General features: G+C 37.7%; 2 protein-coding genes across 2 annotated transcripts; both read left to right on the top strand.

Annotated features, from left to right (window-relative positions):
* Positions 1 to 2,043: 2,043 nt before the first annotated feature.
* Positions 2,044 to 5,274, top strand: mpc1 (mitochondrial pyruvate carrier 1). Its single transcript, XM_062421683.1, has 4 exons — positions 2,044 to 2,227; positions 3,441 to 3,537; positions 3,972 to 4,104; positions 4,328 to 5,274. The coding sequence occupies exons 1-4, from the start codon at positions 2,153 to 2,155 to the stop codon at positions 4,353 to 4,355; spliced, it is 333 nt and encodes a 110-aa protein (XP_062277667.1). The 5' UTR covers positions 2,044 to 2,152; the 3' UTR covers positions 4,356 to 5,274.
* Positions 5,275 to 8,955: 3,681 nt separating this feature from the next.
* kifbp (kinesin family binding protein) lies at positions 8,956 to 15,121 on the top strand. The gene is made up of 13 exons (XM_062421681.1): positions 8,956 to 9,399; positions 9,762 to 9,860; positions 10,436 to 10,509; positions 10,710 to 10,768; positions 10,857 to 10,981; positions 11,155 to 11,248; positions 11,697 to 11,809; positions 12,087 to 12,236; positions 12,567 to 12,641; positions 12,888 to 13,050; positions 13,190 to 13,364; positions 13,453 to 13,638; positions 13,839 to 15,121. Exons 1-13 carry the CDS (start codon positions 8,956 to 8,958, stop codon positions 13,984 to 13,986), a joined length of 1,905 nt encoding a protein of 634 aa, XP_062277665.1. The 3' UTR covers positions 13,987 to 15,121.
* Positions 15,122 to 16,144: the final 1,023 nt, after the last annotated feature.

The raw sequence follows: 16,144 nt of genomic DNA, 5'->3' as shown, positions 1-16,144 counted from the left end.
CTAGAGTAGAGATATAAATAGTTAGGAGAAATATATGTTGTTGTTGTTGTTGTTGTTTTGTGAAGTGACTAATACGACTGGTAGGAAAGACATTTAAGTGTATCTGAGAAACTAAAAAGTTCACCTCCATCAAAAACACACCGTTAAGTCTTAAAACACAATACCAACAGTGAAACCCCTGTCTGCCCGTCTCTAGACCTAACTGTCCAATCAGATGGTAGCCTACAATAAAATGCTTCTTTAATGATTTACTTTAATGATAAGAAAGGTACTATCTTTCCAAGGAACGGAACTAATGGTTTTAACGTGCGATTAACGCGTGCATGTTGTGTTTGACCCTCATCCCGGCCCGTAGTTTGGGAGATAAGTAAGAGATGCAGCAGTAACGTTTGGAATAACAAGCAGATATGGATCTTCAAATCTGGCAAATGCAGCTTCAAAGCCCTACCAGATGTTCTATCCACAAGACCAAATTTATTTGCATTTATTGTTGATGTGAACTGTACGACAGCGTAGGTTTGTTTGGCCAAAGTGGAGGCTGAATTAATGTTTCCTTCCAGCACTGCTCGGAAACTCCCGCACCAAAGACCTGAAAGGGTGGAAGCGTTTCAAAAGCATCTGCTTTCACATCTGAAATACACAAGCAGGGAAATTCACAAAAAGGCCAATGATGCCCTATTGCAAAAACAAATAGTACTACAATAGGATATGGACTATTTAGGCTGGTAAATAAATTATGCAAATCAGAGCATATTGATAATGTATCCAAATCAAGAATATATAGAGGTCAATTTCTGTTCAATTTATGTCATCTGTGACATCTCAAAATCAACCACAATTAAAACAAAAGCCGGACAAAGCTGAATATTCTAACAGCAGCTAGTTTATTTCATAGACATATATACGTTTCGCATCACTTCCGGTATTTGGTACGTTCCCTTTCTGTGAAGATTGTGTCGTTTGTAAATTTGTTTCGGGACTCTTAAAAGTGTTTCAACACTTGTAAAGTGTCTCGGCGATCGTAAAAGTGTTTTGCATCTTGTACATTAGTTTTCTAAAATGTAAATTATTTTTGTCTTAGTTAAGACTTAGTTAAGTGTTTTGCTCATGTAATTTTGTTTTATGATATGTAAAATGTTTTGTAAAATCTACATTTGTCCCAAGCTTTGTAAAAGTGTTTCACACTTTGTAATGCTGTTTTGCACCTCCCGGCTCCCTTACTGAACTGAGGGGCTGCATAAAGGGTCAGTATTAGAAGGAGTTTTTAAAAACTGAAGTCATCCTATTTAAAATGTAATAAGTAATGTTACTTTTAAAATTACTTAATCAAAGTAATGTAAATGATTCCATTTTCTAATTTTCTAACAAATGTTTTCACCTGTTAGGTGTACCCATTAAGCCAACCAAAATCTAAGTTCAGGTGTTGTTCATGATGTATAAGGGAGATCATTTCTTATAAAGCAAAATGTATGTCTCATTTGAAAAAGTATTCATTAGTTCATGTAGATTTTGGAATATAAAATAAAGACATTTTATGAGAATGTCAATAGTCTGGCATGGGTTTAATTGGTAGTGTGACACCATTTTAGCATATGTGTGCTCCAAATAAGGTCCATTTTTATTTACAAAATATAAAAAAATATTGTTTTCAAAGAATTAAAAACAGCAATATGTATTCGGTATCGTGTTAAATATTAAAAAGGAGGGGAAAAACCTTCCTCCTGAGCAAAATCTTACAGGTCTGACTTCAGATGTAACCCTCTTTGTAATCATCATTTTCATAAGTAACTAATTTAATTACACATTTTTTTCTCAGTAACTGTAACGGATTACAATTACATTTATTTTGTAATTAAATTACGTAAGGTCGTTACATGTGACTAGTAACTCCCCAAACACTGATAATAATAATAATGTATGATTATCACAAATCCCTTTGGGGAACCACTGCTCTACATTTATCCTATCTTATCTTTTTTTTACACACGCGGCTGTCTGAGGTCACGCACCGTATTTGCGACAGTGTCGTAAAGCTTGAATGTTGTGGTTTTCGTTCGTCCTCTGAGCTAAGCTCTCAGTCTGTCGCCCTTCAACACTAAAGTGGTGCTCCTCTCCGCCAAAAACAGACACCGCAGTAGCCTACCGTTTAATCATGGCAGGGCCTCTCGCAAGGAAAGCTGCAGATTACCTGAGAAGCAAAGATTTCAGGGATTATTTGACGAGGTGTGTATCAGAAACATTTTCTATTAGCAGCATGCTAATGTAGCAGCTGGTTGGATGTCGAGTATAGGTTACAGCTAACGTTAGCTAATGTTAAACAGCCGGCTGAGTTTACTGTCTTCATCTGTTCAATCTATGTTTTAATCAGATATCATGACCATTTTATATAATTTGTGTGTCATTGTGTGTTGCATTGGCATCGTTTTTAAATGTTTAACTGTCAAGGACAACGGGCATTGTGTGTTGAAGTTATGGGCAATGTAAAAATCTGGATTCAGGGCTAAGAGCAAGTGATAACTACTTGTATCACTTGTTGTCATGTTATCAAGACATTAGTTCATCTGTGCATCTTATCCTGGTTGTGTGTGCACACTTGCAACATATTTATTTTCTGAAATGTAGACTAAAGGCTAAACTGTGACATAGTGATGCAAGAGATCATATCTGTTTACTTTGCCATAGGCAAAATGCTTATCTCTTGGTCATGTTTTTGTTACCTCTGAGAAATACCTTATAAAGTTAGACTGATGTCCTCTAGATTTGTTTGAGGCACTCATTTTGATGGCTTTAATACAATCTCTCTGCTCTTTTAGAAATCTCAACCACAGAATTATTTCTTTGTTGATGTATTTTGTCTTCATGTAGCAAATGTTATTGGTATTGGCTAACATGTTATTGTGCTCATTATAACCTAGTTTAGTGATGTGCAGGCAAAGCTGTGTTCCCCTCTGTGGATCCTGGCTACATTAAATGACTTGTGACCTATTTGATGTGGTAGCTGCTATGTGTGACCTTGCTTGTATCAGTATGACTTATCTGTATTTATGTTCTTTTCTCTTGTATGTGACCCTCGAAATTAAAAAAACAAACAAAATTCAACAGCACGGTAAGTCCTTATCTCATCTATCTGTCAGTGCATCTGCTTCTAGACCTGTGTTCTCCTCATTTGTGACTGCCTGCTCTTATTTATTTATTTGGGGTATTATCTTCCTTTTTTTAATTTGTGCTGTATAGTTGTAACTATTACTTAGACACACTATGTGTGTAGGTGTATGTCTTTCCTGTCATGTTTTGAACCTATGTATTTTTTACATCAGTACTTGTTATAATTGGTTTCAGATTTTTAGCAGTTTCACTATTATACAGTTCTGTTATACTCTACAATCAGCATAAGATAAATGTCCAAACTTTATTTTGTCACTTTTTGTGTGTGTTTACAGCATTTCTGGGGTCCCGTAGCAAACTGGGGTCTTCCTATAGCTGCCATCGCAGACATGAAGAAGAGTCCTGAGATTATTAGTGGCAGGATGACCTTCGGTAAGACACACAGACACATGTACTGATAAACCCAGATGTAGGGCACACATAATACCACCATCCTTTTCTAGTTTACATCGTTAGTGTAAGAGTTATAATTTACACTTCCAGTCTCATGGCTAAATAGAAATAAGAGATACTGTAAAGTAAACTACGGCTGCAATTCTTTAAATATTTCCTGCGTCTGGACGCCTTCTAGGTCACATTCTGAATAAGAGAACTTTATACATTTCCTTACTACCCTGTAATGGTTTTTTAAATCCCTAATATATATAATAATGCTAAATATGCAAATGGAATCTTTTCTTTGTGGCCAATAAGACCTGTTTATTGTTCAGGTTTCATTAGCAGAAGAAAGTGTCCACAAATGAATGTTTTACAAGAAGACAGTGCTGCAATAAACTTTTGGCTATTCATTTGCTTCCTCTTCTCAGCTCTGTGCTGTTACTCGTTGCTCTTCATGCGCTTCGCGTACAAGGTGCAACCACGCAACTGGCTTCTGTTTGCTTGCCATTGCACCAATGAGACGGCACAGCTAATCCAGGGAAGTCGCCTCATCAAATACAAGTAAGACATATTCTATAGTCTATGTTTTTATTTTATATGTCCAGATTATTTGAGAGTTTGTTTTCAATTGAGAATTTATTTTAGGACTATTACTATTGAAGTAGAGAAATACAGAGAATAACATTATAAGGAGATCTAGGTTGAAAAAAACTGAAGTAATCTTTAAGATTTACATCATGTTATGAAAAAGTGACACACACTGACTGTTTCTGTATCATTTCAGCATGGAGAAGAAGGTATCATCATCTTAGTGGGAAAGTGAAGCAGAAGCAGGACGTCCACCATGCTGCTAGGAGACAGCCACCTAAACCTCAAAATCAAAACGTGTGCATCTAAACATCTTCTCTTATCATTGAAACTGTGGCACTTGCACCATTTTATAACCTGAAGTTATCAAAATGTATCTCCTCAGAGTTTAAGTCACTTTTTACAACGCATATGGAAAAAAGCAGATGCTTTCCTCCAACAAATTAAGGTCAACTGTTGGATTTATTTTTAGACTTTTTGCAACATCCAACAAGACACACAAATACAATTTGGGTGAATGTACACTCAGCTAACAAGCCTAACTGTTAGATGCCTTGCACATTAGATCCGTTGTCTGTTTCATATTTTCAAACTAGGCTGAAGCAATCATGATTCATTCATTATACATCTAATTTTAGTTCAGCGTCATTCATATTTTCATTACTCTCACCTTCTTAGTAATTTAAATATTAATGATATTTCAGAGAGATCTAAGTCTGAGGTCAATATGTCCAGATTGTAGCAGAGTATCACTGGCTAAACAGAGTGAACACAGAGAGCTTGGTTGTCTGTTTGTTGAGCCCTGGAGACATAACACTGGAAAATGAATATAGAATGTAAATGAGAATCTAATTCGGAATTGAGTAGCAATGAATAATTATGTGAACAAATGTTTGAATTATACAAATTAAATTTTATGTGATCAGGCTGCCCACACTGTAAAGCTGTATAATTAGGTTGCAAGCTGAGTTATAATCCTGCATGACTGGGTGAGTCTGAGATGACCAAAACATGTATTGTGTGTTATTGCCATGTGTCATTCAAATTAATTTATTCTCATAATGTAACGCACATTCATTTTTCCCTGATTAATGATTCTTTGGTTTTGTTTGAATAAACAGGCTATAACCAACTTGAACTCAATTCAGTGAGTGATTTTTTTTGTAAAGGTTTTTTTTTGTTTTGCTTGAGGTTATTGTTTGCACCTGCAGTTTACATTTGTTTGTTGTTTCTCTCACATCCTGCTCCATGGACATTGTAGAGAGTCACATTTTACCTTGAAAATGTGAAAGAGGCCACTGCTCTTTATTTACACTCAACACTCTGCAACCTAATGCTCCTGGTAATTCAACCCTAAACATTAAGCACACATTTCCCACAAAGTCAGAAAGTAGAAATGATATTAACTTGAAGGTTATTTCATGTTATACAGTATATCTCATGTTATTTGTATAAACTCCAGTTTTTGAGCTTTTAAGCTGAAACTATTGGTGATACCATTTGTTTATTTCACCAACACCTTCTGCACACCTAACATTGTCAAAACCAGTGACGCAGCTTCAGATCCTTTGCTGGAAAAGAGGTAATATAACAAAGTAGAGGTACTCCATTATATAATAATTCTGCATTTTGATTCTTACATGTGTGTAAGTATTATCAGCTAGCGCACATAGTGTCATAACTAAAAAAATTTATTAGACAATAAATCCTTTGAGAATGTTACATATTATTACAGATGCAGTAACTTGCAGAAGCATTTTCTTGTTTTAGTTGGATTGGTTTAATCAATAACAAATGCATCATATTTTATAAACTGATCGTACTTTTTTTTTTTTAAATCTGAATCTGCAAAGTAAATAAATCTGTAGCTATCAAAAATGTAGATTGTTGTGGGCTTAAGGTATAAAGTGGCATAAAATGAAAGAACTCAAGTATAGTGCAAGTATCTAGACTTTGTATGTACTGTAAGTATAATACTAAGTATTAAATGTACTTCCTCAAGTGGTTCAAGTGCTAAAATTGAAATAGAAGTTTGAATTATTTTTGTGATAAATGGATATTGGACTTAATGACTTTCCAAACTGAAACCTTAAATTATATAAAAATCATGGTGAAAACATTACATTTACTCAAGTACTGTACATTAATACAATTTTGAGGTACTTTCCTACGGAGCCCGTAAAGGATCATGCAATATCTTTTTAATGTTGACGGAATCGAGCGCACGTTTTATTAACTTGTTCACACGATTTAATAAAACGTGAGCACATTTAATTAACTCGTGCTAACGTTTTATTAATTCGTGTGCACGTTATTAACTCGTGTGCACGATTTATTAACTTGTGTGCACGTTTTATTGAATTGTGGCCACAATATAGCTATAACATGCGCACAAAATACTAATACGTGGCCACGAAATACTAATTTGTGGCCACGAAATAGGTATAACATGCGCACGAAATACTAATTCATAATATTAATATCATTCCTGGACAGCTGGGTAAGCAAATCGAGCGCACCTTCTCTAGAACCTGCAATAGCCTACGTCCGGACCAAATTCTGTTCACAGTTTCAGCTTGAAATCATCTTAAAAACTGCCTTTGTCCCTGATCATCTCCTTTGAAAGTAGCATCATGTGTGTCAGACTCTCAGCTGAGGGAATACATAGGTTATATGAACCGCAGCATTTAATGATGCCACCGGACGAAGCCGTGCAGTTACAATAACGCTCACTGTATGTATCACGTTGCCAAGGGAACCTATAGCTTATCAGTGATCAGAATCTAGTTTGTATCGATTTGCAGGTTGTTGTTGTACTGACTGAATTACTGAATCATGTGTCTGTAGTGTTCTCTGGACATTTGTCCTTCAATAAAATCACAGAAGATTAAAAGTTCACTAAATTATTGAACAGTCTGACGAAATGTGCTATAATTCCTTTAAACCATTATGTTATCACTTTGATGATCTTTATGCTTGGTCCTGATTTGCTGAAGTCCGGTTTACACTGCTATATTACAGCTAATAGAACCCTGATTAGAAAATTGCGCAATCCTTTATTACCACAGATAATATCTGATCAATAAAAATCATTCCACTTTGATTTGCCAAATACTAAAGTGATTTCATAGGACAGTGTCAGAGCTTGAGCATAATGTTTAAATCAGCTGCATCAAGTTTAACGTTTCAGAGCTCTAGAATGTGCAGCTGTCACCAGAAATACAGGAGGCATTGAGAGTGCACCGAGCACCCAGGAATGATATTAATATTATTAATTAGTATTTTGTGCGCACGTTATACCTATTTCGTGGCCACGAAATAAGTAGGCTATAACGTCCACACGAATTAGTATTTCGTGGCCACGAATTAGTATTTTGTGCGCACGTTATAGCTATATTGTGGCCACAATTTAATTTTTTTTTTTTTTTTTTACCATGATCCTTTACGGGCTCCGTACTTTCATTTTCTTTTCTTTTTTAAATTTTTTTTTTTACCACTTTTACTTCTAATCCACTATATTGATCTGGCATCTATAATAAGTTACTTTACAGATAAGAAAAAAATATTTTAATGATCAAAAAATACAAATTATTGTTTGGGGGGAAAAGCACTGATGCGAAAATAAAACTGTGCAAAGAAAATAACATTGACAGAGAGTATTAGGGTCCATCTGAATTAAAACGACAAAGAGGGAAGCTAAGCAAGGGAAATGGAAGTTGAGAATTTTGAGCTCAGAAGTTGGAAAGCCTCATGGGAGGAAAGAAAAAGAAAGTTGATTATGGTTGAAATAAACTTTCAGGGTTTTGATGGAAGGTGCTGGATGTGGAGCTCTGTCACAAAAGCACTCTGGCAATATGGATTCACAGTGAAGTGATCAACATTAAACACTCCAACTTGATGGTCATTGTATTTATGTCAAAGACACATGATGGAAAAAGCCTCGAAAATCTCAATGTTAGGTACAGGGATGGAAATGTACCCAGTGGCATGTTTTCCATTTTGTATAAAAGCTCAAATGAAAGGTGTCGATGATGAATTTTTGGAGTGGATCCAAGAAGATTTAAAGTGTGTAAACAGCTGTCAAACAGCTATAGGATGAAGAGTTTTTACAATGTACAGAAAATATGAGGCTTACCTTGCTTACATTTGGAGTACTTGCCTGTTAGTGTTCTTGGACCATGTGTCCTACCCAGTAAGGCAACATGTTCCCAAAACTTTGGAGGTTTGGTCATAGTTTGTTTGTATGTTTGCTACATGTGTTAAATGTGGGTAGAGTGCTAGTGAAGGAGACTGTACGAAAGACCCAGAGTGTCTTCTCTGCAAAAGAAATAATGCAACGGGGAGGCAGAAATAACCAATGTCAGAGTTGGACAAATCAGTCAGGAGGCATGTTGAGTTTTGTTTTTATTGCTTGTGTACTTACTTATTTATTGTTATCTATTCTTTTTATTCATGCTCTTTCTAAATTGTGCTATCCACCTACTGCTGTAATACTGTAAATTTCACCACCATGGGACAAATAAAGGCATATCTTATCTTATCATACTGATGGAGTAGAAAGAAAATCTGAGAATATTGACATGATGCTGCAAGGATATTTCTGTGTGTTATGGGAGTTTCTGGCGAAGGAGTGCAGCAGTAGTTGAGAGAAGCTGACAAATAGATCTTTTACAGCAGAGTGTGGAAATGGGTAGGAAGTGGTCATTTTATTTAGTTAATGGAGATTTAAGTTTAAATCCAGTAGGTGGCGGTGTGCACCGTCAAGCTGTTTTCTATCTGCCAGTAAACCGAGAGAAGGAGAAGAAGAGGGAAAGATCAAACAACATGGCGTCCATCAACAGTGATGAGTGGAAAGCTATCTGCGACAAATTTACCAACGCCCAAAACCTCACAGATGTAGAATCACGAAAAGACCCTGAAAACGACCCTTTCCGCTCCAAGTACAAGGCCAGGGAGCTCCTCAGAGAGATATACTGCTCCCTGAAGAGTTTTGAGGCCAGTGATGGCGAGGAGGAGATCGCTGAGCAGCGGCCGCCGGAGGAGCCTGTGGACGGGCAGAGGGAGGACCTGTTCGGTCAGGGCTCCAGCGGAGACTCGCCGGCCGGGCTGCGGGCCGCTAAACTCGGGGCGGTGGAGTACTATCTGGGCGTCAACCACGTCGATACAGAGGAGCTGTCAGCCGGCCAAGAGCATTTGATGAACTGCATGAAACTGCTGGAGAGATACAATGTGTCGTCCGTGAATGTGTCGTTGTTCATCCATGTCAGGGTAACATGACAGATAACAGATAATTGTCCTTTAGCTGTGTTTTAGACATACCAGGAAAAGTCTGCAGTATATCTAGCTTAAAGCACAAGCAACATTTCTAAACATAATAGATTATAATTGAGCTGCTACCCTAATATAAAAACCCCACACGATAAATGCCATTCCTGGAACCATTGTATTGTGTCACTGGGTTAGGGTTAGGGTTAAGATGACTAATAATAATACAACAATCACAGTAAAGGCAAGTTAGCATATTTGATGTGGTAAATGGTCTTTGTTTTCCTTAAATCCATCATCCTGTAGTAGGAGGTCAGATGATAATGCTGATCACTCGTTCATGTATTGTCTGTTTGTGTTATCAGAACCAGTTGGGCATCCTTTGGGCAGGCCGGGATGAGACAGAGACCGCCCAGGGATTCCTGGAAACAGCTGAAGCCATCTACCAACGGTATATGAAGGAGGTAAGGTTGTGTGACTGTTTATGAGAAGCTGCTGGTATGCTGTCCGATTGATGAAAAGCAACATGAGAGATGTGGACACATGCCATCACTTTGCCATTGACAGTGTTGCACTGTCTGATTTTCTTGCTGGTTCATTGGCTCACGGCCTTGTTTAACTCCTGGCTGGCACTAAAGCTGTGTTAAACAATTCACTCATTCATTATTCCCCACATGTTAAGTACTGAAAAGAGCCCTTGGTGGTGAGTTGTACATTGAGATTTTTCACACTTGGCAATCATTGTTATTTTTTGTCATCACGAGATAACTGTAATACATAAACTGGTCTTCTCAGGAGCAGTTTTCTGCACTTTCAGAATTTTTGATAAGACATAATTTACATGTCAAAGTGTTAAAAAGTGAATTCAGTGCACCAGATGGCAATAAAGGAGCAGCAATTGTGTTGACAAACATTCAAAAGACAAGCTGACAGACGGCTGGAGAAAAAGATTGCAGGACCAACATGACTGCATTTGAAAAATGAAGCGGCCACGTCCTCCTTATCTGTAGCCGTGGTGATTGTGTTGTGTTTTTTCCAGGATGGGAGTCCTCCCACTGATATGACAGAATACTTTTCTACTGAGGAAAAAACATACCAGGAAAGGATCAAAAGGTAACTTACAAGCTCTGAATTTCCCCATATGTACACACATGTTCATTTACAGACTACCTGTGTATATTAATACAATTGTAAAAAGGCTGTAGTGATATTAGTCAACAATGCAGTCTCACTTTTCTCTTTCTGTACCTTACTTTTTTCCTTTGCTTTTTTTTATCCCACTCGTCTCTCTATCCTTGTTCTGTATCAACCAGGTTTGAGTTGGCCTACACCCATACCATGTACTACCTTGCTCAAGTCTATAAAAACCTTGGTGAGTCTGATCTTGTTTGAATGTTGTTGTAATGATGTTATTTTTTATTTGTTGAAAGTAATAATAACTTAGGTGTTTTGTCTCCCAGGTCAAAATGAGCGTGCTGCCACCTACTGTCACAGCACCCTGCAGAGACAGTTAAAGTTAAATCAGTACAGTCCAATGGAGTGGGCTCTGAACGCCGCTACGCTATCACAGTATTACATCACTAAGGTAGGACTTAGGGTGATTTAAATTGGTGTCCTCATCTTCCGAATAATCTTTTATTGTTGAACTATTACACCATCTGCTTTGCCTTGCTCGTCACACACTTACATCCCCGATCCTTACATATTTGCACTGGTCCCAGTGGTTTGTTTTCAGTGAAGTGTGTTTGTGATTTTTAGGGACGATACATGGAGGGTAGACACTGTCTTTCAGCAGCCACCGTCATATCAGGTTTGGCAGGAGAAGTTCCTTCTGAGGCTGCAGCACAGGAGAGTGAGTGTCTATCTAAACCTCTGTCAAACTATATGTAAAATCCCAAAAGTGTGTTTTTTCTTCCCCATGTTTTAAAGAATATTGTAAAACCTTTTTCTAGTACAGGAGAGGTAGCATATTGAGTTTCTGAAGAAATGAGTCAGTAATGTAAGAGTTTAACATGGGTGTGAAGATTTGTACTACTAGAAGTACTACTTAAGAGCTTAGTTTAGTATTTCAAATTGTAATTAAATACATATAAAAGTGAAAATACTTGTTTGCTCATTTTTTTCTGTATTTTGTCGCCCAAATCACCTACAGCCTTGTCAAACAGAAGAGAGTGATATTGTGTGTCTCCTCTTTTGTCAGACACCTTGCTCTCCCTCTTGCCTTCATCCACATAAATCTATCATCCCTTTCATCTTTCCTGGTATATCCTATCATCCTTTTCTCCTTCCGTCTGACCCAGGTGAGACAGAGTGTGAGCGTAGAGAACAGCTGAGACAGAAGAGAGCAGAGATTGCGAGATGTTGGATCAAATACTGTCTCAACCTCCTTCAAGATACTAAGAAACTGCTAGAGGTAATTGTCTGTCTTTGGGGACAAGCACTGTACTCAAAAGTCACAAAACTCAAGTCCACACTTTTTCAAAAATGGAATCTATTTGTTACGGCTAATTCATGATGTGCATGTTTGTGCATGTAGTGTATGTGTGTGTGCATCTATCTGAGCTTTTGTTTACTTTTCCACATTCCAGTGTGTATCTGAGGTTTGGATCTATGTAATTGTTCTTTGTGTGTGCCTCTTATATAGCCATATTTGCATGTGTTTCAATTGAAATGTATGCATTTGTGACCAGGATAACATTGGAGAGCTGGATAATGATCGTCAAGAAGAGTTAAAGAGAGCGAGAAGACTTGAGGAGGAGGAAGAAGAGAAGGGCAGGAAGAGTGCTCTGCTGTTCGGCTCTGAGGACACTTTTGACTTAATCGCGAGCTTGGAAGAGAAGGTCCGTGTACTGTGCTCTGTATTACTGCTACTGCTACTAGCAATGTTATTGTTATTAGTGTTACAGATCAGGTTTATATTGCTTCTTATTATCAAAAGTTACCATTATTTCATTATTGATAGTACACCTTAACAGTATCTAATTTTGTCATGTTTTAGTAATTTTGATATGATTGTATCAGTCCGGATATCAAAGAAGATTCAACTGAGGACAAATCTAACAGTACATGAAGAATAAAGATCACTGTATCATCAGGGGGCGCCATTCTCCAAATAATTATTGAGCCCATTGTAGCAGATCAAATCACACTGTCTGCTTTCTGATTCACAGGTCAGCTGTTTGTTTCCACTGGACTTTGCAGAGGCCAGAGCTGTGTTTCTGGTGGGACAGAATTATGTCACACAGGTATGCAAAATAAAAAACACACACACACACAGGAACTGACTGGGTCAGACTTGTATCATCATCATCATAGACAGAGTAAACAAGTAAACTGGCTCATTAAAACTGAGACAAAGTCAAAAGAGTTTTTATGGCCAAACAGTAGATTTAATCATTGAACTTTAATAGAAAACTGTTTTTTGTCCACCTGTCAAGTGTGTACCTCATCTTTCTGTGTTTCTATGTCTCTCCATTCTTTCATCCAATCAGGCTAAGGAGTACTTTCAGATGGACGGCTATGTGACGGACCACATAGAGATCTTGCAGGATCACAGTTCTCTGTTCAGGGCTCTGGCTTTCTTTGAAGAGGATCTGGAGCGACGCTGCAAAATGCACAAACGACGGGTTGACATGCTAGAGCCAGTCTGCATTGGTACTTTGCTCACTTTGCTCTTAAGTTGCAAATGTTTTCTTCCTTTTAAGACGGTTTTGTCTCCTTGAATCTATTTATAAGGTATCGTACAATAGAAAAAATAAGCTGTCTAACCCGATCTGTCCTTGTTTCTCTATAGACTTGAATGCCCAGTACTACTTAATGATCCGCAGACAGCTAATGTTTGAGTTAGCTGAGACTTACAATGAAATGATGGACCAGAAACTGACACTGGCCAACAGACAAGATGATTCACAGTCTCTCGATAGCCACACTATTAAGAAATTCAACCACCTCTGCTCTTCCTCTGCCAAGTGAGTGTTCATTTATGTGTGGAGCGCACATTGTGTTGTCTCTCTACATTTACATTTACTCAGTGAAGTGTAACCCTCTCTTCTCCAGGTACTTCCAGATGTTCATAGACTCTCTGCGTTCTCCGGAGGGGAAGGTACCAGAGCACCTGGAGGAGGAGGTGCTCAGACCGGCTCTGGTGGCCCGTTTCAGAGTAGCCAGACTGTACAGCAAGCTGATGTGCTCTACACCCTCTGCACAGCTGGACAACATCAATAAGGCTCTGGAACACTACAAGTATGAAGATAAATTAGTTTATTTATGATGATACATGCAAACACCTTATAAGTGGCAAAATGAAAGATTGACAACAAGTCCAACGAAAACATTGTCAAGAGTTATTAATAAATAAGACGGGTATGCTCTACTGTCTACAAGCTGCCAGCTGACATATTTAATATGTTGATTGTCACTTTCATCCTTTACCTGTTGTCTAGATACGTGGTGCAGTATTGTGAAAGCCACCCTGAGGCGGGATCCACTGTGGAGACGGAGCTTGAGTTGAGTAGGGAGATGGTTGGCCTGCTACCTCTCAAAATCAACCGTCTCAAAGCGAGGATGGCCATGAACAACATCACTGACTGATTTATTGGTCATTCAACCAGATCAGCCAATCTCATCTAAATTAACCACCTCATGATCAATGGACACTACTGTATCAGTTAGAGAAACCAGATGGAAGATTTACTGACTTTGTCTTGCTAACTTGAATTTGTCATTGCCTTTTGTTTGTGCAGTTGGCATGCTGTTTTCACAACACTTATGAACATATTGCAGACTGTACATATGTGCTTTCATGTGTGTATTAAAATGTGTGGTCAATTTACTTTAATTCAGACAGCACACAAAAGAAAATAGGTTGACTACAAAACTATAGTTGTATGCAAAAGTGTGGGCACCACTTTGACAAATAACATGATGGCGATCTTTTTTAATTGAGAGGGTGGAAACAAAGCCTCTACAGGATATTGAACATAAAACACAATGTTTTCAGCAAACATTGACGCATGGTTACTTTTTAAGTCATAAACTCTTGAACTCTTTTCAGCTTCAGCAGCACTCTCAAAACAGCCACAGTCAGCCACAGAAACAAATAGCCGCCGACTGTGAGGGTGTATTTCCTTTATGCACCATTATGGCAGATATGTACATAACAGATTTCTATTGTATATTGTTTTGTTTGTCCTCTGTGACCCTGGTCTTATTCATCTTTTGTATATTTTGTTGTTAATCATATTGGTTTTCATTAAATGTGGCCTTATTTTCTGTTTAGCACATCAGCACACTGTCTTGATTTTTTTTCCCATGCCTCTTTTTTTCAGCTGCTTTATGTGTCTGATGGTTAAAGCAAATGTAAAGGTCTACTGTGATCACGGTTGGTGTCGCCATGGTGTAAACAGCCAGACAGACTGATGTTCAGATGGTAGAGTTGGTCCAGTTTATAATACTAACAAGATGCTGTTGCTCCTGCTCGCGTCAAACAAAAAAGTGTGTAAAACTTTTGCATTCTGTTAAAAACCTGTCTGGAACATCTCAGCCAGTCGTCAAACATACTGAAAGTAATTACAACTGTTGCAGGCCTCATTGATACTGAAGTTAGAGACAACATAATCTGCATGATTCAGCTACTTGAACTTGTATGTTACTGTCTCTGGAATGTCATTCTGTTTTATGTAGATACTGTATGTATAATAAATAAACCAATAAAATGATACACACTACCAAACAGTACAAATATGTTCTTATACGTGTAAAATCTTCCAGTAAAGTCTTCCAGTCCAAATAACAGAAGTAATGAGCTGATTTAATGACTGTGGGTCATATTAAAAGGCAAAAATATATCAGTTTGGGGCCTACATGAGAATAAGGACCTTTTTTCCAGCCTATTAAATTTGCATTGTCTAAAACTGCAAGATCAAAATTATGTCTTAAAACTAACAGTGTGAGGATGTGTCATAAATGTACATCTCAACTCTTGTTAAGTATATCTTTACATTGTACCTCCCCCACAGTTAAGTCCTTTATCATATCAGCAGTGGTATGCCCCATTTCCCACATTGTTAAGCTGAGTTAAATCTTTTTTCATGTTTCGAATTGATACTAAAAAAGTCCTGAGCAAAGAAATAAATAATACATAATTTACAAAGAAGATGTATTTGCAGAAGAGGTCATAAGCTGATGCATGACCAATAATCAACTAACCATGAGGCTGTGCAATTTAACCTACACTATACTGCTCCCTGTCTGAGGGCAGTAGGGTCTGTTGTAAAGCGTTTATTGCTGTAGGATAAACAGCTGTCCCTCCTCTACTGGGTTGATTTGTGGACAAGCCTGGTGACACCATGGTCACAGGATTGATCACCATCAGAAACATCCCAGTCCAAGTGTCATAAGATTAAAAAAAATCTACCAGCAGTAATTTTCATGTGGATATACAGATGAGTTACATGAAAGAAAAAAACCTTAACAAGTAAGTGGAGAAATATAATGAATGAAGGTGATGGATGAGCATGAAAATGACAAAGTGAATCATACACTTTGGCCTCTGTAGACACCACATCTTAAACACCAGACCATATGTGAGATTTTGAACTTACATTTTGGACAGTGCTTGTCTTGCTGTGTGACCACAGTTCAAGAGAACGTGCATCAATTTTACACACACCCACTCCCTCAAACACCTAACATGCATGTCTAAATAATGTTTGTGACATTCATTTTAGTAAGAAAACCATTATTTGTG

This window comes from Scomber scombrus, chromosome 1, assembly GCF_963691925.1.
Source record: "Scomber scombrus chromosome 1, fScoSco1.1, whole genome shotgun sequence".
Classification (NCBI taxonomy): Eukaryota; Metazoa; Chordata; class Actinopteri; order Scombriformes; family Scombridae; genus Scomber; species Scomber scombrus.
The sequence above is the reverse complement of the archived record's forward strand: the minus strand, read 5'-3'. Positions and strand labels throughout refer to the sequence as shown.

What these genes read in the sequence shown, in the direction of transcription:
- mpc1 (XM_062421683.1), top strand. Translation starts at nt 2,153, where the DNA reads ATGGCAGGGCCTCTCGCAAGGAAAGCTGCAGATTACCTGAGAAGCAAA. An exon ending in GGGATTATTTGACGAGGTGT is followed by an intron (nt 2,228 to 3,440) that starts GTATCAGAAACA and finishes GTGTGTTTACAG; the next exon opens with CATTTCTGGGGTCCCGTAGC. An exon ending in TAGTGGCAGGATGACCTTCG is followed by an intron (nt 3,538 to 3,971) that starts GTAAGACACACA and finishes TCCTCTTCTCAG; the next exon opens with CTCTGTGCTGTTACTCGTTG.
- kifbp (XM_062421681.1), top strand. Translation starts at nt 8,956, where the DNA reads ATGGCGTCCATCAACAGTGATGAGTGGAAAGCTATCTGCGACAAATTT. An exon ending in CGTTGTTCATCCATGTCAGG is followed by an intron (nt 9,400 to 9,761) that starts GTAACATGACAG and finishes TTGTGTTATCAG; the next exon opens with AACCAGTTGGGCATCCTTTG. An exon ending in CACAGTATTACATCACTAAG is followed by an intron (nt 10,982 to 11,154) that starts GTAGGACTTAGG and finishes TGTGATTTTTAG; the next exon opens with GGACGATACATGGAGGGTAG.